This window comes from Barbus barbus, assembly GCF_936440315.1.
Source record: "Barbus barbus genome assembly, chromosome: 26".
Lineage (NCBI taxonomy): Eukaryota > Metazoa > Chordata > Actinopteri > Cypriniformes > Cyprinidae > Barbus > Barbus barbus.
In genome coordinates, this window is record NC_136754.1 from 13,494,660 (window position 1) to 13,518,729 (window position 24,070).

The following is a 24,070-nucleotide window of genomic DNA, read 5'->3' on the forward strand; positions in this document are numbered from 1 at the left end:
ACTTGATGAAATAGCATTAGATTATGCACACAGTGCAGGTCCTTACACTCAAGTCAAACACATTTTCTGCATTGCAAGGGGTTTTAAATTTATTGCATAGCACTGACTGTTTTCTGATTAAGATCTGTGTCAGCTGATATGAGTACAAAACAGCAAAGCCTTAACAATAACTGTGTCTATGTTATCTAAAGAACCTGCACAAATTAAATTGCCTTGTAACAGTGCCAACTGACTTTACTATGTTTATATGTTTACAGATAAAAACACAAAATGCATTAAGCAAGATTCAGCAGACATACAACAATAAATCATAAAACTACAAAAAAGTGAGATTATCCAGAAATATATTTTTTTCAAGAAAGGATTTACCAAATCACATTGTTGTCAACTGTTAAATTAGATTTTTTTTCACAAAGCAGTAGATTGACACCGGAAACTACACAACCAATTAAAATTAAAATGAGACAACAGTTAAGATACATTCTAATGTTCCAGTTTATGCTTAAAAATAAAGCAAGACTCAAAGCTTTTTAATTCAAAACATGTTAATATTGTTATACCCAAGTGTCTTTATTACCTGCAGTTACATAAAGCAATGAGATGCATATACTTCATTTGCTTAATGGGCTTTGCAAAAAATTTTAAACCCAAGATTAAGATATCTTTTAAGACATATTTTATAAGGCCTATACATAAGAAATACCCATGGTACCACAGTTTTAAGGTTAACACCTCAATGTTTACTTTTTCATACAGTTCATATATTAGCCTGGGTTAGCAATTCACACCGTATAGTTTTGAAGTCAAAAGGGCAGCAAGGCCTCATAACCTCGCTCCCCAAATTCAAAATGACAAATGTGAAATACTGAAATGGATTACAGTAGATTTAACTCAGAATTAAAAATATGTTAAAGGGAGATTTCACCCCAAAATTAGAATTGTCATTATATACTCATTCTAAAGTTGTTCCAAACCCAGAAAAAAAATATTTTGAAGAATGTTCGTAACCAGATTTGGCACCAGCCCATACAAACTATGGGGTGGGGGGCACAAGGACCAAAGTGGCTGGGCCAAGCCCCCTCATGCACACAATTGGTAACCAAACAGTGGACGGTAGCCACTGACATTGGCAGTATAAAAAAAAAATACTATGGAAGCCAATGGCTACCGTCAAATGGTTACCAACATTCTTCAAAATGGTTTGTGTTCAGCAGCTTGGAGGTGACTAAATGATGACAGAATTGAGATTTTTGGACGAACTATCTCTTTAAACCCTGTGTTAAGTATAGTGTGAACAGCCTAGAAGCTTATATCGCTCACATAAGGAAAATTATGTTTATTTAAATGTTTATTTAAGGGAAAATACAACATTGCACGTTGGGTGGGCATGTTTTGAATTAAAATGCTTTGGAAGGTATACTGGTCATCTGTTAAACCCCTCTTTCCCTCTGTGCGTCTTTACTCCTTCGCTGCTTCATCCTCTGGGATGTAGACACTGACGGTAAACTCTGCCGCCTCTGTGCCATACTTGTTCTTCACCACCAGGGCGTATTTGCCTGAGTCGACGGTTGTAACAGCAGCGATGGTGATGCTGGCAAACTTGCCGTGTTCAAACTTCAGTGTGTAGGGATCGCCAGACAACAGCGGTTTATCATTCTTCACCCAGCTGACCTCAGGAACAGGATCACCCCATATGTTGCCAGTGAGGTTGAGGGACTGAAAAGGGTGAGGAGGGATAAAATGTCAGACCACATTATCAATAAACTCTTCACAAAATATGATGCACATATATGATCGATTGTATTACCTTGCCCTCCTGAATGGTGACTACATCGGGCAGGCCGCCGACCACTCGAGCACGGTCTACAAATACACAAACCATTTAATAAGCTGCAGCTTCAAGAAGTTTTAATATGCAATGAACCAAATCAATATCTGTTCTCTCTAAAGAAATGAATGAGTCTGAAATGTTTGTTCAAGCATATTAATTTCATCTACTGAACACAGAATAATAATTCTGCAACTGAAACATTCAAATTGGATTGCTTTTATGGAATGACATTGTGAATCTGTACACACTGTCTGAGCACAATTATAACAGCATAGACAATCACTTACTTCTCTCTGCTATGGCTGCCGCCCTGAGGAAGGAAAGACAGATAAACATGCTGTTATTTCGGTCTTTAAATAGTGGCTCCAAAGGTGATACATGCTTCTCACACTTTTCAATATCAGGAAATGCTTCACTGCAAGCCTACTGTGACGCACTCATGGGTGGTCTATTTTAGTATTATTCTGATAGCTTATGCAAGGAGGTCTTGACCATAAAAAAGTAGAAAATGAACAAATCCTTGTTACATTAGTAGGATATGAAGATTTTCATTAGTTTAAACTTACTTCAGCCTCTTGAATTCTTCAAATGCTTCCTCCCATACTATGTAATGGAATGACAGAGGGATAAATAATTTAAAAAAGAAAAACATATACGTACCTGGTATTACCTTTTATGGAATATGTATAAAAATTTAAAAAATATATATTATCAAAAAAATAAACAGTAAACTTTAATAAATACTGTAAACTTCAACAAAAGTTCACAATATGTCTAATGAATGCAGAAGTACTGCCAGGTCGCTTGTGTTGGAACACCTGAGCTCTTACCTTGTCCTGACAGGTCAAGAACTCTCTTGACGCTGCCTGTACCATCGAAGATATCAATGGCATATTTGCCCTTATCTTTCTCGGTGGGCTCGTTAATTTTGAGCCACAGCTGTTCTCCGGTGACTCCACACTGCACTCTGTCTGAATGGGAGATCTTTGATTCTCTAAAACCAGTTAGAAGCAAAGGGGCAACACACAAGGTCATTGGCCATGGTGAGACTGTACAGTGAGTAAACAAATTGGCAAACATTTGGATTGTATTAGTTTTGGGAAGAAATTTAGTTTGAAACGGTTTCAATGTGGCTAATGTGACACTGAAGTCCCATTAAAACAGCCCCCACACACTGGTAGACAGAGAAGGGTGCCAGGATGCCTACTTGTGAAGCCAGCCAACACGTTGATCTTCAATATAGTGTACAACGAATGAGTACAGAATGATTCCGTGTTCTGTGCTCATAACCTTGAGCTCGGTTGAAGAATTGGCTACAAGAACAGAGAAAGAAAGGCATGAAAATTACATGACATGCACTGATCGGATTCGAATGCATGAGAGCACATTCCTAATGGAGCATCATGTTACTGTACATTCAATAACGCTGAGTGGTGAAGGACTGATGGCATGACACTCACCAATAACTCTAAATACTTCATTCAGCACTGCTTGATAACCTGTTAGGAAAGAAATGGATAATATTCATATTTAAATAGCCTGTTGATCGAAAAAAAGATAAAACAATTAAATAAGCATTTACTGATAGGCGAGTTGTTTTAAATCAGAATTTATTGACATATAAATTCAAAGAATAAAAATTATATATTTAACTTTTCAACATGAAGCCTAAATTGCATATTAAATATGTATGTGTGTCCGTTACAAATTTCTGTAATTAATAATTAAATATAAGATAAATAAGTTCTTTAAATAAGTCTTCATATAGAGCGAAACAAGCAAAACACCAAAAGCAGTTGTTTTTCTGCTTTTGTTTCTGTGCTGGACTAATGAAATTCTGTTGTATGTCTGTGCTGAATTTCTTTGAATTGCAAATCAGTCAATTCCACAACCAATTCAAATTCCAATTCAACATCCTGTGAGATGCAAATTCCATCTCAACTGCAAGGATGCCAATCCTTAAATTATGAATTTTGATCAGGCCCCTTGACAAAGTGGTTCCTACCTGCATCTGTCAGGTTCAGCAAAGTTTTGTCCTTTCCTCTTTCATCCTTCAGTTTAACCTCATATACTCCTGCATCTTTCTTTGAAATCTGTTGGGGAATTGTGGGAACAGTGAGGCATAGACACGGGGCACTAGTTTTATCAATACGAATAAGAAGTTAAAACATTTTTTGAACAACACTGAAATAAACGAAACAGGAAAGACCGAAAAGCCAAGCTTTTCTCCTGCAGAGGATGCTGCAGGCCAACAGAGTAAGAGAGGAAAAGACAGCACCATCACAAATAACAACATATTGACACTGATGGCAACTTATAAATCAAAGCTCCAGACTTTTGGCTTGCTTGGGCTTTCTTCGGTTGCTGGTTTCTTTTTCCGTTGTGCCTTTTCGCTCTTAATAACAAGCTGTGAATCAAACAAACATTGCAGTTAATGCCAGCGCCCACTACTGGAGTGGCAAGGGAGTTTTCCCCTCTTCTGCAGCATGCATTAAATCCACCCCTCTCTCAGTCCAGCTGGACTGGCACCTTATTGGTAGATGAATTCAGACAAACTAGGATGGCTTTCAATATTTATAACCCATTAATATTACAAAACGGAGGTCAAATTGCACATAATATGACCATTTGCATTACTTTACAAAGCTGCCATCCAAATCTGATTGAATTCAGGAAATGGCTTCCTTTAAAAACCAAGGTTCACACACGGAAGAATCATATATTTATGATATATGGACATAAATGTTGATAAATGTTATAAATGATTGAATAGGTTTTGCATCCTGTCCATTCAAAGCTCAGGGCATAGCCTAAGCAGCTATTTTTCCAACGTAGGTGATGTCGGACGAAAATGAAAGGCATTTTAGCGGCAGAGCAAGTTATTAAATGTGGATAAAAGATTACGAAGACCATTTTTTCATTGAAAAAATATGGATGAATCAAGCACAATAAGAACAGGAGCATGTATTAAGAAAGTACATTTTCATTTCATGCTGATTTTAAACACTATTACTTTTCAGGAAGGCTTTTGAGATATAATAAAAAATAACGTATATCTCAAGTCTAAAGGAATAAAGAAAAGAAACATATTCTTCAGTACTATGCAAATCTCTCATCATTTATGGGTCCGTGTGTCAGAGAGGAAAGTGGCTTTTAGCGTAGCAAAGCCTGTAGCGTATGTGTAATACTGCATTCAGCAAAAATGCATTTGTTATAATAATCATACAGATGCTGGAATCCCAGCTCGAACACATCCTTATCATTGCCCGACCAAGTCTGACCTTGCCAATGTCAAAGATCAACACTTCATCAGATTTTCTGATTTTTTTAGCATCCTCATCATCCTCTTCAATCTCAATTCCATCCTTAAACCAGGCAATCTCAGTGGCAGGTTTGATGTTTCCAACCTATAGCAGGAGAAAGATGGAAAAAGGGATTTTAACAAGTATCTTTTCAACCTGAGGCATTGACAGACGGTTTCATGTTCCCATCTTTGATTCCTAGAGCCTTACCTTGCATTTCAGATTCACATCACATTCTGGAGTGACCTCGAAACTGAGATACTCCACAAAGTGAGGACCTGTGTGTTTGAGAATATTTTTAGACATTCAACAACTAAAATGTGATTTAACGCAAACAATACAGACAGCGTACCTTGCCTTCTGACCCACTCTGCTCTCTCAAACTCAGATTTCTTCTGAAGCTCAGCAAACTCTGTAAAACAACATTATTAAAAATAGAAGTCAATGATCAAAGCGCGCAGAATACAGCTTATTTTGAGTTTTGAGTCCATTCATAAGCATTCCCCTGAGCTAGATAACAAAACACATTTCTTGTCACCCCACCTGTCTAGTTCATTTGGATTTGGAGTTATAAACGGTACTCTTCTGCCCTCTAAAGGACATACTGATATAAAGCTCTGTTAGGCTGCTGTACTAGTGAGATGTACTAGTGGTTGAACACAAATATACAGTCAAAATCTAATTTGAAATGATTTAATAACAAACAAAAGTTATGATGTAAAAGGAATGAGAAATACGTTAAGACTTAATACGTTAAGATTGTTAATAATAATAATTATTATTTACTCGAAATTATGAGTGAAAAATGAGTAACAGAAAAAATATGATTTTTTAATTTACAAAAAAATGATTTATGAAATAAAATTATTTTAACTAGTGGATTCAGACTCCTGGACAGAGAGCTTGTACCATTAAGCTGTAGGAATACTAAAGTTAATAAAAAAATTAAAAAAATTAAATATGACCTCACCTTCTCCAATAAGCACTAAACTGGTGCGACCAGTTGCTTTGCCATCAACAAGGTTGAATGTGAAGGTTCCTTCATCAGTAACTTCCAGTGAGTCCATGAACATCTCAATAATGCCAGTGGTTTTGTTAAAGTTCATTGTGTACTTCTGAGTTTGACAAAAAAAACCCATCATGTATGCTTTCTAAGTTTACATGATAATTAATGCTAGTTTGCGAAGTCCACTGGAGCTAAAATGTTCTGATATGTCTTACCTTTCCTTCATGGATGATATTATCATTGAACACATACTCCACTTGGCAGTTAGAAGTGAACTTGGCAACTTCGGCCCAGAAACGCACACGGCCCTTCTCCTGCAGCTCAATGGCCATTTCACTTTTGAAGGGAATTACTGCAGAAAATTGCTCACGATTAATATATAACAACCTACTGACTGGTGCATATTAAGTATGCATACTGACTATACTATATAAAAGTCTAGATAAACCACTTACTGGGGAACTGGTGGTCATGGCTGATGTCCAACAAGCGCATAAGTCCTACAAAAAGTAAACAACATTGCATGCAATCAACAAAGCTTACAACATGTAAGCTTTCTACGAGAAAACAGATTATTGACGTGAATTATTTGTTGTTTATGGAAAAGGAATCGGCAGCTGCTGTACTCTCAGTTGACATTAAGAAGTAGTAATCTCCATGTTTTCCCATCTTAAGCATGAACGTCACTCAAAGAAATGTAATGGGATGGAATATCACCACAGATTAAAAGAAAGTGACTCACCCTCCTCAGTGAGTGAGTAGCTGGCAGAGATACCATCAGTGTTGGTCACAAAACAGGAGTAAGTGCCCAAGTCTTCCAATGATGGGTCATTAAAGACGGCTCTGGACCTAAATAAATGTAAATGAATGGTTCTGTCAACAGTAATACACACAAATCACTTACACATCTATTTCTTTACATGACGGTTATTGGGTATCCAAACATAAAAACAGTCAATCTCAACAAAATATGAAAGTTACTGAAACTTACTCTGCATGACTGTATTATTTCAGAAGTCAACTTACCTGCCACCAGCAGTCTGAATGGTGAGACGAGAAGTGTCAGTGAAGGCCTCATAGTTTTTAGACCACACAAACTGAGAGTTCTCTTTAAGATCGGAGCACTCAAAGATCAGAGAGATCACACCATCGTCGTCCACATCCACCACAATCTCATTGGTTCCTGAGGAGAACCCAACATGGGTAACAAAATTAGAAGTGCAGGTGGTGAGTGACAGATGTTTTCCTCTACCACACAGCAGTATCCATGACCATGAATAAAATCTCACCAGGGCGGGTCTCAGCTAAAATTGCATCAGTTGCCTTTGAAGGTCCACCAACACCTGCCAGATTCTTAGCATGGACACGCAGCCTGTAGGAAGCACCCTCTTGGAGACCAGTTACCTTTATCAAACAAAGAAAACTAGTATGAGTAAACGCCCTCTGACATTTTGTTCTTTCTCTTTTTTGAATAACAACTAAATGTCAACTAAATAACAACTAAAAAATAAAGAAACATAAAAAACATAATTAAAAAATAAAAGCCAGTTCTAGGAAATTGGTTTGCAATTCAGCCATGGGAACAGTTCTGTCTTCTTTCTAAAAACAGAACTTGAGCTACATACAGTAAAAAATAAATGACTAAACTGTGAGAACAAAAAAGAAAACTCATTTATTACCTTCATGTAAGTATTTTTTGTGGATCTCTCTTGGACACATCTCCATTTGCCATTCTCTTCCTTATAGTCCACATAATATCCAGTAACAGGACTGCGGCCATTGAATGTAGGTGGTTCCCACAGAAGCACCATAGAGTTTTTACGCACCTCCTGGACACGGAGGCCATGAGGAGGGCCTGGGTTTGTTAAAAAGGTAAAATGCACACAGAGAAACACCCGTGATCCATCACCGCAGGTAAAATGGACAAAAAACCTGTGATTATTTTTGACTAAATTGAACCCAAGTACCTTCAGTGGCAAATCAGCACCTTAAATAGTTAATAGGCAGGATAGCCTCTTTCAATCCTAAGAATGTAAATTATGTCTACATTTCAATAACATTTTTAAATATGTATTTATGTAAAATCAGCAATAAAATTAACTTCCAAAGTGGGCTCAAGACCTGACAAATTTTTAACAAATCAAAATGTAAAAAGATTTAAAATAAGAAAAAACAAGTATTAAAATAAGCACAAATAATGTTTGTTTGTTTTGTTTGTTTGTTTTTTATAAAGAAAAGGCATTCCCGAAGGCTTGAAAACATGGACGTATGAGGCAAATTTTAAAAGTGTGATTTCTAAAGCAGGTAACAAATAAAATCTTGGTCATTTGGATAAGGTCATTTTTTCCAGTTATGCCAAGCTCTAAAATATTTTATTGGGCAGAAATTCTGGAGAAAAAAAAAATATTAAAATTATTATCCTTCTTCCTTTTTTATTTCTTAATCCTAATTTATTAAATATTGAACAGCTGGAAAAGTTAGCTGGCCTTGAATACTGGTGTGAACAAAAAGGGGCCTTGGAGTAAAAAAAAGTTAGCAACCACTGTTATAGAGTAAACTAACTCAAAAAGGCAATTTACACTCCTCTAGCTCATATATCATATTGAGCATTATGATTTCTTCTCCTTGATGCCTACTTGATCATTTTCCTAGGAGTGGTCTGTCTCCTCCCCATTATAATCTCTCCCATATACTCATTTAAACAAGGATATTAAACGTCTATAAAAGTCTCATTGCCTGACATATATGCTGACTGGTTTACCTGGAACAGCCACAGTCCATTCCTTGCACTCCAAGGGGACAGTGGGTATGGAGGATTCACTAATACCAGCCCGATTGACTGCACGCACCTGGAACTGGTAGAATACGTTTTCCTTCAGATCTGTCACCTAAGTCAATGGGACAGGAATAGGGACAACAGTTATTCAAATACGTCTTCAGCACTGTGCACATTGTGAGCATAATTTTTAACTTTATCAAAGTTTTTCATTTTATAAAACTAAAAAAACTGTGGTATCATGACCTACTTTATAAGATGTGCTAGTGACTGCCTGGAGGTTAATTTCATGCCACTTGCTTGCGACTCCATCCTTCACTGTTCTGTAGTCCAGGTAGTAACCTCTGATGTCGGCTCCACCAGTTTTAGCAGGAGCTTGCCAGCCCAGCACCATGTAGTCACGGACCCTCTCCTGCAGGGTCACACCGGTCGGAGGGCTTGGGACGGCTACAGAAAGACAAGACATAGTTTAGCCCAAAAAAACATTCAAACATTGGTAGTTTTACATCTATTACCCAAACAAAGAATTAAAGCACATTCTCTTCTTGAAAGAGCACAAGATCTGTTGTGTATCTTCATAGTAGGACATCAGCATATCAAAGTCTGATGACCTGAAATTGAGCTGTTATGTGATCTTAATACAAAATCATGCTACTTCAAACACATTCTGCATTTTATTGAACAATGCAAAGTCAAAATAATAACTTCACAACATTTTCATGTTGTTCAGACTCTGCAGACAAACAGTCAGTAAGCAAGCAGGTTATTACAGGTAATTAAAGGTTTTTGTTAGAAAACAAAAATCCTGTTAAATATCATATGCTGTCTAGGTTAAATGCAACCACAAATTCAGTAGAAAAAAATAAAAATTATAACTAAGTTTTTAAAAAGTTTTTTCAAATTGTGACATTTTCACAAAAATCAAGTCTGTTCTAGCCTGCTGTAATGTGAAAAACAGATTTTTTTAAATTGTAAAACAAATATTATATACAGTATATATATATATATATATAGAGAGAGAGAGAGAGAGAGAGAGAGACAGACAGAGAGAGAGATAGATAGATAGATAGATAGATAGATAGATAGATAGATAGATAGATAGATAGATAGATAGATAGATAGATAGATAGATAGATAGATAGATAGATAGATAGATAGATAGATAGATAGATAGATAGATAGACACAAGCAAACAAAGAAACGCACTGCAAATAAAATGTAATTAGTTGTACTGTGAGCATTTGCAGTGTGTTTCTTTATTTGTTTGTGTTGTGAGTATTCGCACCACCTGCTGTCAAACTGATGAAGATGTTTTCTTGATTTGCTGTTGCTTTTTCTATTTGCATGTGTTTTCTGAAGTTGCAGCGCGTTGAGCTCTCTCGGCCACCGTAAAAATGTGCTTAATTGTTTTGAAAATAAAATCATGCTAAATTTAAATAAATAAATAGTGGTAATAGTGGTCTCTCTCTATATATATATATATACATAGACAACTGAAAAATGATTATTTTCTCTGGATTTACTATATGGGTACGTGTTTGAATAAAATGACATAACATTTTTTGTTTTATTCTATAACATTTAGTCCAAATTTAAAAAAAAAATATTGTCCTTTAAGAGCATTTGTTAGCAGAAAATTACCATTTTAAAAAATGACCATTGTGCCCAAGATACATCCACCTGTCCATGACACATAATGATACATAGATTCATCACAGTCTGAACAGGTCTATACTCACTGTGCTCAGGACGAAGGATGACCTTTGCTCAGCTTGTTCTACCACCCATCCAGCTCATGCACAGATTTGCATTACACACCCTGCAGTTATTCAGCAAACAGACACGCAGCACAGACACACCTGCATGACAGAGGCACACTGTCTGATTTTCAGTCAACGTGCATTCTGCAGTCTGGGATAGTTAACGAGATACCCCTATTGTCTCTTTCACATGGCTGCTTTGTTAATCTTAGTACCTGGATGTTTGTGTCACGCAGGATACACTCAGGTAATGACTGTGTTTCTGAGGGAATTAAAGGAGTTCTGATAGCAAGGCAGGGCATGCAGAGGCAGGTCTCGCTTTAATAAGATGTTCATGCAGCATGCAGGCTTTATGTTTTTAGCTTCTGAGGTATGCAAAGTTTGAATTGCACAGCCATTATAAACAGTATAATGGTGACTTTTCAATGGCACTGAAAGCTAAGTGAGAGGGTAATGCACATATAGAGTGAATCTGGAGGCTGGTTTTGTACTGGTCAAGGACAGTACGGTGTTAAGTGCTGGCACACATCAGGGAAAGAATGAATCACAGATATGAAATGCTTTTTAATGGTTTCGTTCCCAAAGCTACAATAGACAACAAGAAATCTACACACTGGATGCCTTACACACATGGTTCAAATTAAAGGGAACGTTGACCCAAAAACGACACTGCTGTCATCATTTACTCACCCTCAAGTTGTTCCAAACCTGTATGAGTTTCTGTCCTCTGTTGAACACAAAAGATACTTTGAAGAATGTTGGTAACCAAGCAGTTCAAAAGAAATGGATAAAAAATACTATAGACGTCAATGGCTACCGTCAGCTGTTTGTTCACCAACATTCTTCAAAATATCTTCTTTTGTGTTTAAACTAATACAGGTTTGGAACAAGTAGACAGTGATTAAATGTTGACAGAATTTTAATTTGTGGGTGAACTATCCTTTTCATTTGAACAAAACCTAAAGTTCAGAAAAATATTTAATTGTTTCAAATTAAAAAAAGAATATGATGACTATTTTAACAGTTCTGTGATGAACACATAATTAAGTATGTACATTACAGGCCATGCTACTTGTTAGTTATACCTGTTCAGTCTCTATATAGGGTCCAATCTTGGCCTGAAAAAGTTTCAAGGCTTCTGCTGTAGACAGGAATACTCACCAATGCTTGCTTGTACAATGCAGGCCTCAGATTCGGCACTGCTTCCACTGTATCCTGCAGCGTTCACAGCCTTCACCCTAAACACGCATTTGTCCGAAGTGTTCAGACCGTGGCACACAAACCTGCACACCAGAACACACGTTATGACCAGTTACATAATAACAGCTTGATATAAATATCTATATAAACTGCTTTATTGTAATTCATTAGAAAAATATCTGTAGTTTTAATAACAATGCACATTTATAGCAGTTTTCCTGATTGACATACCTAGTGCCTTTGACTGGTTTGTTGTTACAGGGAACCCACACGCCACTGCCATTGATGCTGACCTCGATGTAATAGCCCACCAAATTCTTAACCTCCTTAGATGCCCCCCAGCACACAACCACAGACGTGTCAGTGTTTCTGATGGGAATAACAGGCCCTGGGACAGAGGGCAGGTCTAAAAACAACAACAATAAAAATATATAAAATAAAAGACAAAGAATGGGGTTCATATGATTTCAAGGCAAGCCATACTCACACTTATATTTACAGGATCATGCCTATCATGAAAAACCTTGTTATTTTGAAATAAAACATTTCTCTGTGTAGACATACATTACCATTCAAAAGTTGGAAAGGTTGGTAAGTTTTATATTTTTGAAAGACGTCTCTTATGCTCACCATAACTGCTTTTATTTATTATCAAAACTTAAGTAAAAAACATTAATATTGTGAAACATTTTTGCAATTTAAAAGAACAGTTTTATGTTTTAAGATATTTTAAAATGTAATTTTTTCCTGTAATGGCAAAGCTGAATTTTTTTTTAGCAGACATTACTCTAGTCCAGTGTCACGTGATTCTTCAGAAATCATTCTAATATACTGAATATACTGATCAATGTTGAAAAGAGTTGTGCTGCTTATTTATTTTGTGGAAACCATGACACATTTCTTCAGGATACTTTAATGAATAGACATTTTTAAGAGAAATATTTTGTAACATGTCTTTACTGACATTTTTGATCAATTTAATGTGTCCTTGCTAGAATAAAAATATTAATAAAACATTAATGACCCCAAACGTTTGAATGGTACTTTCCTGAACTGATACTGCTTGTCTCATCCCAAATTCATGCCACATAGGATTAGAACCCCTTTGAGGCACTTGTCACAGAAATCTTGAAACATACTCTCTGTATTGCAATTCAGAACATGTGTCACTAACCCATTTTCTGTTTTTGTGTCAAGTGCTAATGCTCACCCAATCTGTCTCCCACAGTAGTCGCCCCAGTTTCTTCCGATGGCTCTGCAACTCCAGCAGAGTTGCAGCTACGGACACGGAAGCTGTAGGATTTGCCCTCAGCAAGGTCGAACAGGGCAAAGCGGGGGGACTTCACTGGCATCCCGGTGTTCACCCTCTGCCATGTATCTGTACCCACCAAGCACTGAGAACGGACTTGTTAGGCTCAAATATATTAAACTTATTTAAGGGGTGATCAAATACTTTATACTGTTTACATTCTGCCTCACCTTCTCCACATAATACATGACACCCTCATGTCCTCTCTGGATGGGTGGCTTCCAGCTCAGTACCACGTAACTCTTAGTAGCCTCAGTGACAGCAAGGTCAGTAGGTGGACCAGGAACCACCCCCACTGAAAGAGACAAGAGAAACGATGCTGCCGTGATCTCCACACATTATTTCCCCTCTATTTTTACATTTTGATTGTCTTTGCTGTCATTAACCCTTAACTTCAAGTCAATCTTTAGTTAATAATTTAATAAAACTGTTAAATGCAAGAAAATCTATAAATGAATATCCATTTTTATAACATCCATTATAATGCTGCGATGCCTAGATTTACCTGAGGAATTTAAAACAAATAATTAGAATTTTCTGTATTATTTAAATAATTACCACTACTGTTCAAAAGTTTGAGGTCAGTAAGATTAAAAATAAATCAGTACTTTTATTCAAAGACTCATTAAATTGGTCAAAAGTGACAGTAAAGACATTTAAAGTGTTACAAAAAATTTCCATTTAAAATAAATACTGTTCTTTTGAACAAATATTCCTGTTTTTAATAAGAAATGTTTCTTGAGCACCAAATCAGCATGTTAAAATTATTTTGTCTGAAGGATCACTGAAGACTGGAGTAACGATGCTGAAAATTCAGCTTTGTCATCACAGGAATGAGCTGTATTTTAAAATATATTCAAATGGTAAACAGTTATTTTAAATTATAAAAAATAATTAAAAATGTTACAGTTTTGACTGTATTAATGCGGCTATATAAATGCAGACTTGTTGAGCATAAGACTTCTTTTAAAAACATAATAAATTAACAAAAATATTTTACAAACCACAAACTTTTGAACAGTAGTCAAGTTATTGTATTATTTTACCTGTGGGGTCTTCCTCAGTGAATTTGATCATTCCAGTCCATGGAGCTGAGGGACCAGCTGTGGAAAAAAACAAACAAACAAACAAACATACGTATTCTCATAAGCAAAACTGATTGGCTTTGTTCTTCAGTTTTAATTCTTTGTACTTTAGTCTTTTTCATTTATCCTTCACCTCTAAGGCGGGCACGGTCTGATGGATCCATGGCAACTACAGGGTCAGAGGCCCGGGACGGACAGCTCACACCAGAATTGTTGAGGGCTCGGACCCTAAAGGTGTAGGAACGGCTCTCAATAAGCCCAGTGACAGGAAAACGGGCATATTTCACTGGAGTGTCATTACACTGGGTCCAATGATGAGTGCCCACCTCCAACCTGTAAAGAAATATTTAGATGATGAGCACTGATGTGAGCTCTATGGTCTCATTGCTGATGGCATATGACTCACCTGTCAATGAAGTAGCCAATGATGGAACTGCTACCCTCCACTGCTGGCTGCTTCCAGGTAACAACCACATAGTCTTTATTAGGGTCATGACAACGCACATCAAGAGGAGCAACAGGAACCCCCTCCTCCTCCACATCAGCATCTGATACACACAAGTCAGCTTGATTTGCACCCTGCTGCCACATCTAATTATGGCAAAGTAAGATACATGACAGCACAGAACACAGCTAGCTAATTTCAGCTCTCTCTTAACTTAGGAAGGGTTTTAATGATCTCATCATGTAAGCCTCAAGGGCTTATGAGATGATGTCAAAAACAAATACTTTTTAAAAACATTTATTTTATATCATTCACAAGCTAACAACAAGCCTAAAATCAAAAAAATTGATTTGAACAAACTGAGACAGACTAAATCCAGACGAACTGTGGCAACGTCTCCAAGAGGCTTCAAGAAACCTACCTGCAAAGCTAAAGTACTGTTAAAAGTTTTAGGCACTTGCGTAAAAATGCTGTAAATTGATGATGCTGTTAAAAATTAATGTCAAATAGATTTTCTTAACTTCTATTAACTACTTTTGGTGTGACCATCCTTTGCGTTTAAAGCAGCTTTTGCCCTCGGTGCACTTGAACATAGTTTTTCAGGTAGCTTTGCACTGTATAAATAAATAAAACTGTTAAATATTAACATTTTATTAATGATTTTATGTACTTAATTGTGTTTAATTAGTGTTTTTAAAAAAGCTTGTTTATTGCATTTATTTGATGAAAAATACAGTAAAACAATAATATTATTAAATATTATTAAATACAATTATATATTATTTCATGTTTTATTTATTTTACTTTTTTAATTTATTCCTGTGATAGCAAAGGTGAATTTTCAGCAGTCATTACTTTAGTCTTTAGTGTCACATTATCCTTCAGAAATCATTGTTGCTCAAGAAACATTTCATATTAATGCTCTTATTATTATTATTATTATTCTTTTTGTGGAAACCATGACACCTTTTTTCAGGATTCTTTGATATATAAAGAATTTATTTGAAATAGAAATCTTTTTAAATTGCGTTTAATGTCACTTTTGATCAGTTTAATGCATCCTTGATGAATAAATGTATTCATTTCTTTAAAAAAAATGTTACTGACCCCAAACTTTTGAACGATAGTGTAACTTTGTACGTCACACTGGCTGCCTTTAGTGCCATCAACCAAAGATAGAAGCAGCATTCCCAGAGAGAAACCTAATACGTGTGCTAACTCTTAAAGCTACAGTGCACACAGCTTGTGCAAGGACAATTAGACATTGCCTTCAAACTTATGAGTACTCGGCACAAGCACACAGACAGGTCTCACCTCTGACAAACACATAGGCAGAGTGGGTGTCGAAGCCTGACTTGGTGTTGACACGCAGAGTGTAGAGACCCTCATCTTCTTTGTTCAGATGCACAAGGGTCAAAGTGGCTCGTTCACCACTCCAATGCATGTGCACCCACTTAGAAGGTGACAAGGTGACACCTGATAAAGAAAATGTATCATTATAGACTGTAAACTGCACTTTAATTAATAGCTACTGCATATAAAGAGCACAGAGGAGGACAATGGTAAGGAGATGTTGACTTATGCTTCAGTAAATCTGTAAGTGGCTTTTTTAAAATGCACTTTGCAATGCAGTCATACTTACCATTTCTGTACCACACTATCTCTGGCTGGTAGCGTTTCACAGTGGGGTAGACAATGACTGTACAGCCCAAACTCATGGTCTCTCCCTCACGGCCAAAAGAAACTTCAAACTTGTCAATGATGGTAGTGTTGAAGGTCACACCATATTCAGGGCTGAAACCATCTGAGCGGAATATGAATAGAAACAGCTTAAAGGTCAAATAATTGTTATTATACACATTCAAATGAAGAAACTAGCCATACATAAATTAGCCATACAATTTATTGTAAAGACCAAAACATTACATTTGTACTCATATACACTTATGTGCTTTATATGAGTGAGAATAAAAGAGAATTATATGGTATAGGAAACTTACGGGGTCTTCTTTCAGTCACCTCTTCTCCTTCTTTGAATCCTTTAGAATTAGAATGAAAATGCAAATGAACTTTTTAGTGTATTCTAAGTGAAAAAACGTATAATGAAACTGCATAACTGCATGATGCATTGCAAATAGAACCAACTGCTTCTCTTTAAATATTCCAGTCGACCTTGGTGTACATGATCATCAAACAATATTAAATAATAAAGACCCAGTCAAGATATTTCATAGCATTAGTCTGTGCAGAGGCAGTGGAAAGATGCTCTAGAATAACACAGGGCAAACTGAGGTTCTGTAAGGGCCTTAAAATAGAACGTCAAGAGGACAGCAGCTGTAGAACCAGAGCAGAGTGGCTTACACACAAGTATAAAGCACAGTTTCTACATTCAGTAGAATGTGAGTACAACTTATGCCTGTGCTGCAGATGACCCCTTAATTATGTCCTTCATTAACTAAAAAATATATGTGACCCTGGACCACAAAACTAGCCATAAGGGTCAATTTTCGGAAATTGAGATTTATACGTCATCTGAAAGCTGAATAAATAAGCTTTCCATTGATGTATGTTTGTTAGGATAGGACAATATTTGGCCAAGATACAACTATTTGAAAATTAGGAACCTAAGGATGCAAATAAATCTATATATTGAGAAAATCGCCTTTAAAGTTGTCCAAATGAAATTCTTAGCAATGCATGTTACTACTCAAAAATTACGTTTTGATATATTTATGGTAGGAAATTTACAAAATATCTTAATGGAACATGATCTTTACTTAATATCCCAATGATTTTTGGCATAAAAGAAACATTGATAATTTTGACCCATACAATGTATTTTTGGCTATTGCTACAAATATACCCGTGCTACTTATGACTGGTTTTGTGGTCCAGGGTCACATATATAATTTCTAAAATAGGTTAATAAAATATGTTCAATCCAATCGTCATTATTTGCTTCTTATTTTTTGAAGGCCAGATCTGAGCCATCAATACACAACAGTTTGATTTTGAGCACATGCAAAACATTATTCAAAAATGATTCAAGATTTGAAATCCATTTAAAAAAAGTGAAATACTCACTTTTAATAATGACAGGGGCAAACGCAGAACTTTCTCCCTTCACATTAAGTGCAGAAATTTGGTACTCAGCAGTGTCGCTAAAATAACAACTGCAACCCACAAGAATAATTTTAATATAATATACAGTAGTTATATAATATATCATTTTCAATAAAAAATAACAGTCATGCCTTTAATGTTTTTCTTTTCCATGCATCTGATATTACTAAGAAATGAAATCATCCCAGATATTTAGTGCAATATAATAAAGAAGCACAAACAAACTTTCACAAACATTATTAAACAAATAAAAACTTTCTTTACTTCTTGATTTCCAGAGAATGCATGTTGTATTGGCTCTCTGTGAAGTATTTCTCAGGGTGAGACTTAGCATCAATTAAAACATTGTTTTTATACCTGAAAAGTTAGGGAAACAGAACAGAGTTAAATTAAAACTAGGTTTAATGATTATTTCTATCCAGTACTGCTGGAGTTGAAGTGATTCTGACCAGGCCACGCGGGGTTTGGGCCATCCGGCAACCGTGCAGTGCAGTGTCACACTCTTCCCCTCCCACACGGTCTGGCCACGTGGTTTCACGATGAACTCTGGGGGGTGAGTCAAACTGTCTGGATTCATCTTCTTTTGGAATTCTTCTTTCTCATGCATCTTGTGTAAAAAACAACATAAATTAGGTCCCTAAGATAAAACAGTCATACATATACTGACAATGCTGGAACAGTTAGTGTGACTAACTTCTGTTACAATAAGCCTCAATACACAGTTTTGGGATACAAAAAGTTGCACCAAACTTTTTTAACAGTTAAAGGCACAATGTTTTACGTAAGCATCTCGTTAAACATTTTAGGTCAAACCTTCCTGCTCAGAGCCAGGCGTTCAGCAGACTCTCTCAAACTGGTCTCTCTGGACTTCTTCACAGTTCTCATCTTGAAGTCGGTCTCTCTAGAGAACAGGTTCCTCATGACGACATACCCCACACCCTCCTCCTTCACCTCCTCCTGAGTCTCCATCAGATCCTGGGTAGCCAAATGACTAATGGAAAAGATTAAGTTAATGAACAGCCTGACTCAATATGGACTAATACTGTCTGACATATGAGAACCATGTTAGCATAGACATACAGCTTTTAATTAGTCAGCAAAGGGACATAGGATCAACTCCTGACTTAACTTAAAAAAGGTCTAATGAGTTTCATAGACATGAAGGATAGACGATGACAATTTTCAGTCAGGTTTAATATAGTCAACTGAAACTAAATAAAAAACTAAACTGAAACACACACACACACAACAAAATTATTAAAACTTGCAAACTATGCAGTCACCTGCTTCTGAAGACTGGCACAACGTATCCAATGATCTCGTCTTCTTTGTCCACAGCCAGGTACGAGCGCTTTTCTTTCTTAGAGAGACTGCTCAGTTTCTTCTCCTTCTTTGAAATCTTGTACCTAAACAACAGTGAATATCAACAACACCAACAAACACACAGTTGGATTATATGGCAAAATGCATCAAAGATTTTGTATATGACTGAAAACACTTTATTCCATTATTCCATCATAAAATGTCAGTTCCATTTATTTTTTTCCTTAAATCTTCCTAACGCTAATGGAACAAAAACTTCAGTATTTCAGCAGGGTTAATGGAATAGGATGGAACCGAGCCACTTAAAAGTCAGTCTTAGTGTGTTAGTGGAAAGTAAATATTAGCAGAGAATATTAGCATCATATTAAGCATTTATTAAAAAATATATGAAAAAGCCTGAAATAAGCAGCACTTTAGAAAAAGCAATTAAATCAATATACACTACTCCAGGATATTGTTACTGTGTGTGTGCACATCATCCTTGTTACAGTTTTGTTAATTGCGATCAAGAAAGATCATGACCAGCTGGAAACAAACATTACTTGAAATGCCATGTCAGCCAGAGATAAACCGTTTAGTATGCATATGATCCTGACAGTCACTCACAACTGCCACCAGCATTATGGGCTTTGGACTGATTTATAGATAAAACATAGAGCTCTGTCTGCTATTTGAGAGGCTGATCCTTTTATCTCTTACACTGTTACAAAATATTTTGGGATTACAGTGGCTTCCAAGCCATCTGTGGATTGTTTCATACGTAATACAATAATACAAAGTGCATATTTTGCTAATTATTCTCTTGAACAACTATAGGCTAAACAGTACAAGAGTAAATGTGAAGATTATAACAGTTAATTCATGCCAGAAATATTTAAATACTTTCAGAACCATTCAAAATTGCTGTCAGGAACATTTTACAATTAACCATGTCAGGGTTTGGTCCGCCATATTCAAAGCATACATGTGCCAATTTCTGCACAAATAACAACCATCAGAAACACTAATAAATTGTCATAACTGCCAAATAATAGAACTTCTTTTTTTCTGAGATTTCTGAGAGCTCGAATACTGTTCTACCTTAAATGGATAGTTCACCCAAAAATGAAAATTCTTCACTGTAAAAAGTGATAAGTTGACTTGACAATTCACTTAACGTATTTTTTTAATTATTATTTACTTGATCATTTTAAGGCAAGGGGTTTCCTCAATTTTTTTTAAGTTAAGTCAACTTATCACTTTTTACAGCGTGTCATTAATTACTCACTCTCATGTCGTTCCAAATCCACAAGACCTTCGTTCATCTTCAGAACACAAATTAAGTTATTTTTGTTGAAATCCAAGAGCTTTCTGACATTGTTAAAGTAGTTCATGTAATATCAGTGGTTCAACCATAATTTTATGAAGCTACGATAATATTTTTTGTGCGCAAAGAATACTAAAATAATGACTTTATGCAACAATTTCTTCTCTTCCTTGTCAGTCTTGAACACGCGGTCATGATAGTACCACAACGCAACGCATCCTTACTATCTTTATGGCCCTTGAACGTTTAAGTTGAGTTGCTGTATATGCAGGGTCAGAAAGCTCTCGGATTTCATCAAAAATATCTTTATTTGTGTTCCAAAGATGAATGAAGATCTTAGGAACAACATGACGGTGAGTAATTAATAATATAATTTTCATTTTTGGGTGAACTAACCCTTTAAACAGATAGCTCAAGAAAAATAAAATTATTTCATCATTTAGCACTATGTCATTACAAGCCTGCATCACTTTCTTTCTTCTGTGGAACACAAAATAAGACATTTTGAAGATAGTTGGGAACCAATCTCAAAATGTCTTATTTTATGCCCCAAAAAAGAAAGAAAATCATATAGGCTTGAAACGAAACAAAGGAGTTAATAATGACAGAATTTTCATTTTTGCATGAATTATCTCATTAAGCCACCTCAAGCAGCAAAGTGATATAGAGTTCATGTACAGTTACAGTCCAACTCAACTACTGTGATTTCAAGTTTCAGTTACCATAAATAATCTCTAAGACCATTAATAACCTTGGCTCACTCCCACAGAGGCTCAAATTCTTCCAGCCACAGGGTCATGGCATCATGGAGTCCTCAACAGCACATATGTTCCTCTATAACAAAGGATTCTGACCTGTATTTATAAACATAGTTCCAATGGCTATAAGCATCAAGAAAGCCCAACAGCCACAGCACACTCAACTGGCTTATTTTTTTTACAAGTATTTGTTTCCATGCGTTAGGATTAAAAAATATATTCAATAAAAAGTTATAAGCTATGAACCAAAACAACTAGCAAAGAGATAAATCACAGTATTACAAACTAATTATAGTGTAAACAGAGTGAGAATCAGTCAGACACAGCAACATTTGCTCAACCAATGAATTGAGTGTGAGGCAGTGCATCTGTTTGTACAATCAGATACAGATCTATACAATATATAAGCGCAAGGCAAATCTGCTTTGTGGCACGGGAGTATGTAGTCACTGCTGAGCACTTTAGAAGCAATATTCATTCCCATGGCAACAGCAACTTCTCTGATTGGTGAAGTGATGCTGAAGTTAAGTTATTCAACAGGAATTTGGCTTAAACACCTTAAAAATTAAACTTAAATTATACTGACTTAAAGCTTCTACAAAAGCATCGTTTGAAATGTTTATACGTGTGTCTATAGAGAAAAAGTTTGTCTATTTACTCAAAACTATCCAACTATAAAAATGAAAACACATATCTCATATACCATAGAAAAACAAAGTCTTTTTGTAGATGACTTGATTTTAGAATCTATGTTGTCATTGGTCATAGTTATTGTTTTGTTATTGCAATAAGCTCCGATGTAATTTGCGGTCATCACAAAATGAAATGGATAACAGATAATGAAAGAAAATGCATCAGCTTTCTTTGTTCTTTGTAACATTAGTGAAACGGAAAGGATTGTAATTTCCAACACAAAAACGACACAGATTTTAAGAGGTACTTTGGTGATCTGTTTTAAAGGAAACAAACATAATAAGGTTATAATGAAAGGGTTATAATGTAGGCACTTTATATGTTGCACACATTTTCAAGTAAGCAGCATGGAATGTGTTATAAATCACTGGTATCTAAAAAGCAGCGCTTGTGAGGGGGTTGCTCTACAGGGGCCATTCTTCAGGGCAGCATGAGCACAGGGACAATGTCCCCTATGTCCTCTTACCCATGGCTGCTGCTGCTGCTGCTGCTCACATAAGCAGCATAAGACTTGCGGCTAACAGATGATAGGGAGCCTTGGTGATAGCTGCTCTCATAGCGCGTCTCAAGGTCCCGTTGCTGCTGTTCCTTTTGTAGTTTTAAGGATTCTGACATCCTGAGGTGCTTTTTAGATCGGCCCAAGGACCCCTTTCTCTCTCCGCTTGCAGTCTCAAGTACAATTCCCAATGAATGTTAATTCAAATGCACAAAAAAACAACACCTGACTCCAAACACAATTTTAATCATGAATATACATGGTCAGAAAAAAAAAGTGCAAAAACTTGATGGCCTTAGAGGGTATAGCAGCTTGTCACTGGGGCAGTAAGCTTAAAGGGACCTTAGTAATGTGTACCCTTTAGGTATTACTCTGAATATTTGGTGGTAAATAAGGTACATTGATATTGCTTTATGGGTACTGCCCCAGTCGAAAGCTGTGCCTAAATACATACTTTTCCTGAGAGTGTGAAGTCCACTATTCAGCTTACTTTGTTATTTTTCAGAAACACTGTATGGGCCAACACACATATCCAAGATATTTGTCAATGTATGTTTGTTTACTGTTCCGAAAATAGTAACTGACACATTCTTGTTCAAATTAAAAGGACATAAATAACTAGATTGACTTAATATCACAACAGCAAAAATGAAATAGTTTCCTATATTCAAAGTCTAATGTCAGACACCATACAATTATATGAGCAACTAGTTTTGTCTGTTGTGATGGTAACTAATTGATAAATGTAGGCTAAGCTGTTACAAACAATTGGATGACTTTAACACACTACTTTCTTTATTTGGGTCAGGCCTAGTGTCAATTAGAAATACAAAGTCACTTACCAAGTTAAAGTTGCTTTTGCAAAAAGAAGAAGGGGCAAACTCCAAAAAAATGAGAAGCCAGTGAAAATCCAGGCACATGGGGTATGGGGCAGCCGACAGGACGGGACTTCACTGAACAAAAATAATGCTGTCACTCTGCAGATTGCAGCGTCCAGCCACGACCTTGTATGGCCACTAGGTCTGTTAAATATAGACCCTAACTAGGGGGCAGGCCGTTTCAGCATGCTAACTCTGGGAACGCGCGTAATTCAATTTATAAACACAATTAGACAACAAAATCAACGTAAGAACATTTTATTAAAGGAATATCAGAAGACTGCTGTTATATAGGTCTAGTTGAACAGAAGTGATTGAATGTGATATATTTTTTTTAACATTCCATTAAACAATATGTTAATTTGCGCTTTTACCACATTTAATACTTTACCGGCAAACGAAAGTTCCAAAAGAATCCTCACAGAGTGCGTTAAAATTTATGGATCGAAACTAAGAAACTAACTGTTGTATAATTTATAATAACTATATTGATATCTGAGACATAAATGATGGTATTGATTATTTTGATACATCTACTGTTTGCTGTCCGTTTCAGTGTTTTGTACTTGAACGTCGGCTGTCCTATTAAAATAATAGGCTTATGAATATTATTAAACAAAAGTATTATATTAGCCTAATATAAAAACTTCTTTTAGAAACCTATCTTTTTAAATCATACAACAAAAATATTTTCAAATGAGCTTTGTGTAATTAAAAAATCCGTAATTTTAATGACATTGATAACAGCTTAAATTGTAATTTATATAAATTAACTTAAT

General features: G+C 36.0%; 1 protein-coding gene across 2 annotated transcripts; it reads right to left on the minus strand.

The window, feature by feature from the left end:
* Positions 1 to 68: 68 nt before the first annotated feature.
* LOC306845952 (myomesin-1-like) lies at positions 69 to 23,414 on the minus strand. 2 transcript variants are annotated; one of them, XM_079378973.1, is made up of 38 exons: positions 23,256 to 23,414; positions 22,384 to 22,586; positions 19,121 to 19,243; positions 18,651 to 18,828; positions 18,287 to 18,444; positions 18,102 to 18,194; positions 17,799 to 17,887; positions 16,715 to 16,753; positions 16,357 to 16,518; positions 16,029 to 16,190; positions 14,676 to 14,817; positions 14,403 to 14,602; positions 14,231 to 14,287; positions 13,355 to 13,479; positions 13,086 to 13,269; positions 12,107 to 12,281; positions 11,837 to 11,958; positions 9,166 to 9,362; positions 8,901 to 9,027; positions 7,819 to 7,994; positions 7,429 to 7,543; positions 7,166 to 7,322; positions 6,882 to 6,988; positions 6,595 to 6,639; positions 6,355 to 6,491; positions 6,104 to 6,248; positions 5,486 to 5,545; positions 5,344 to 5,411; positions 5,113 to 5,238; positions 4,167 to 4,238; positions 3,837 to 3,924; positions 3,292 to 3,330; positions 3,039 to 3,144; positions 2,662 to 2,825; positions 2,398 to 2,434; positions 2,119 to 2,141; positions 1,808 to 1,863; positions 69 to 1,716 (listed from the first exon to the last, which is right to left on the minus strand). In XM_079378973.1, exons 1-38 carry the CDS (start codon positions 23,331 to 23,333, stop codon positions 1,459 to 1,461), a joined length of 4,593 nt encoding a protein of 1,530 aa, XP_079235099.1. In that variant the 5' UTR covers positions 23,334 to 23,414; the 3' UTR covers positions 69 to 1,458. The 2 variants fall into 2 exon arrangements, with proteins under 2 accessions (XP_079235099.1, XP_079235100.1); XM_079378974.1 differs by lacking the exon at positions 4,167 to 4,238.
* Between the last annotated feature and the right edge of the window lie 656 nt (positions 23,415 to 24,070).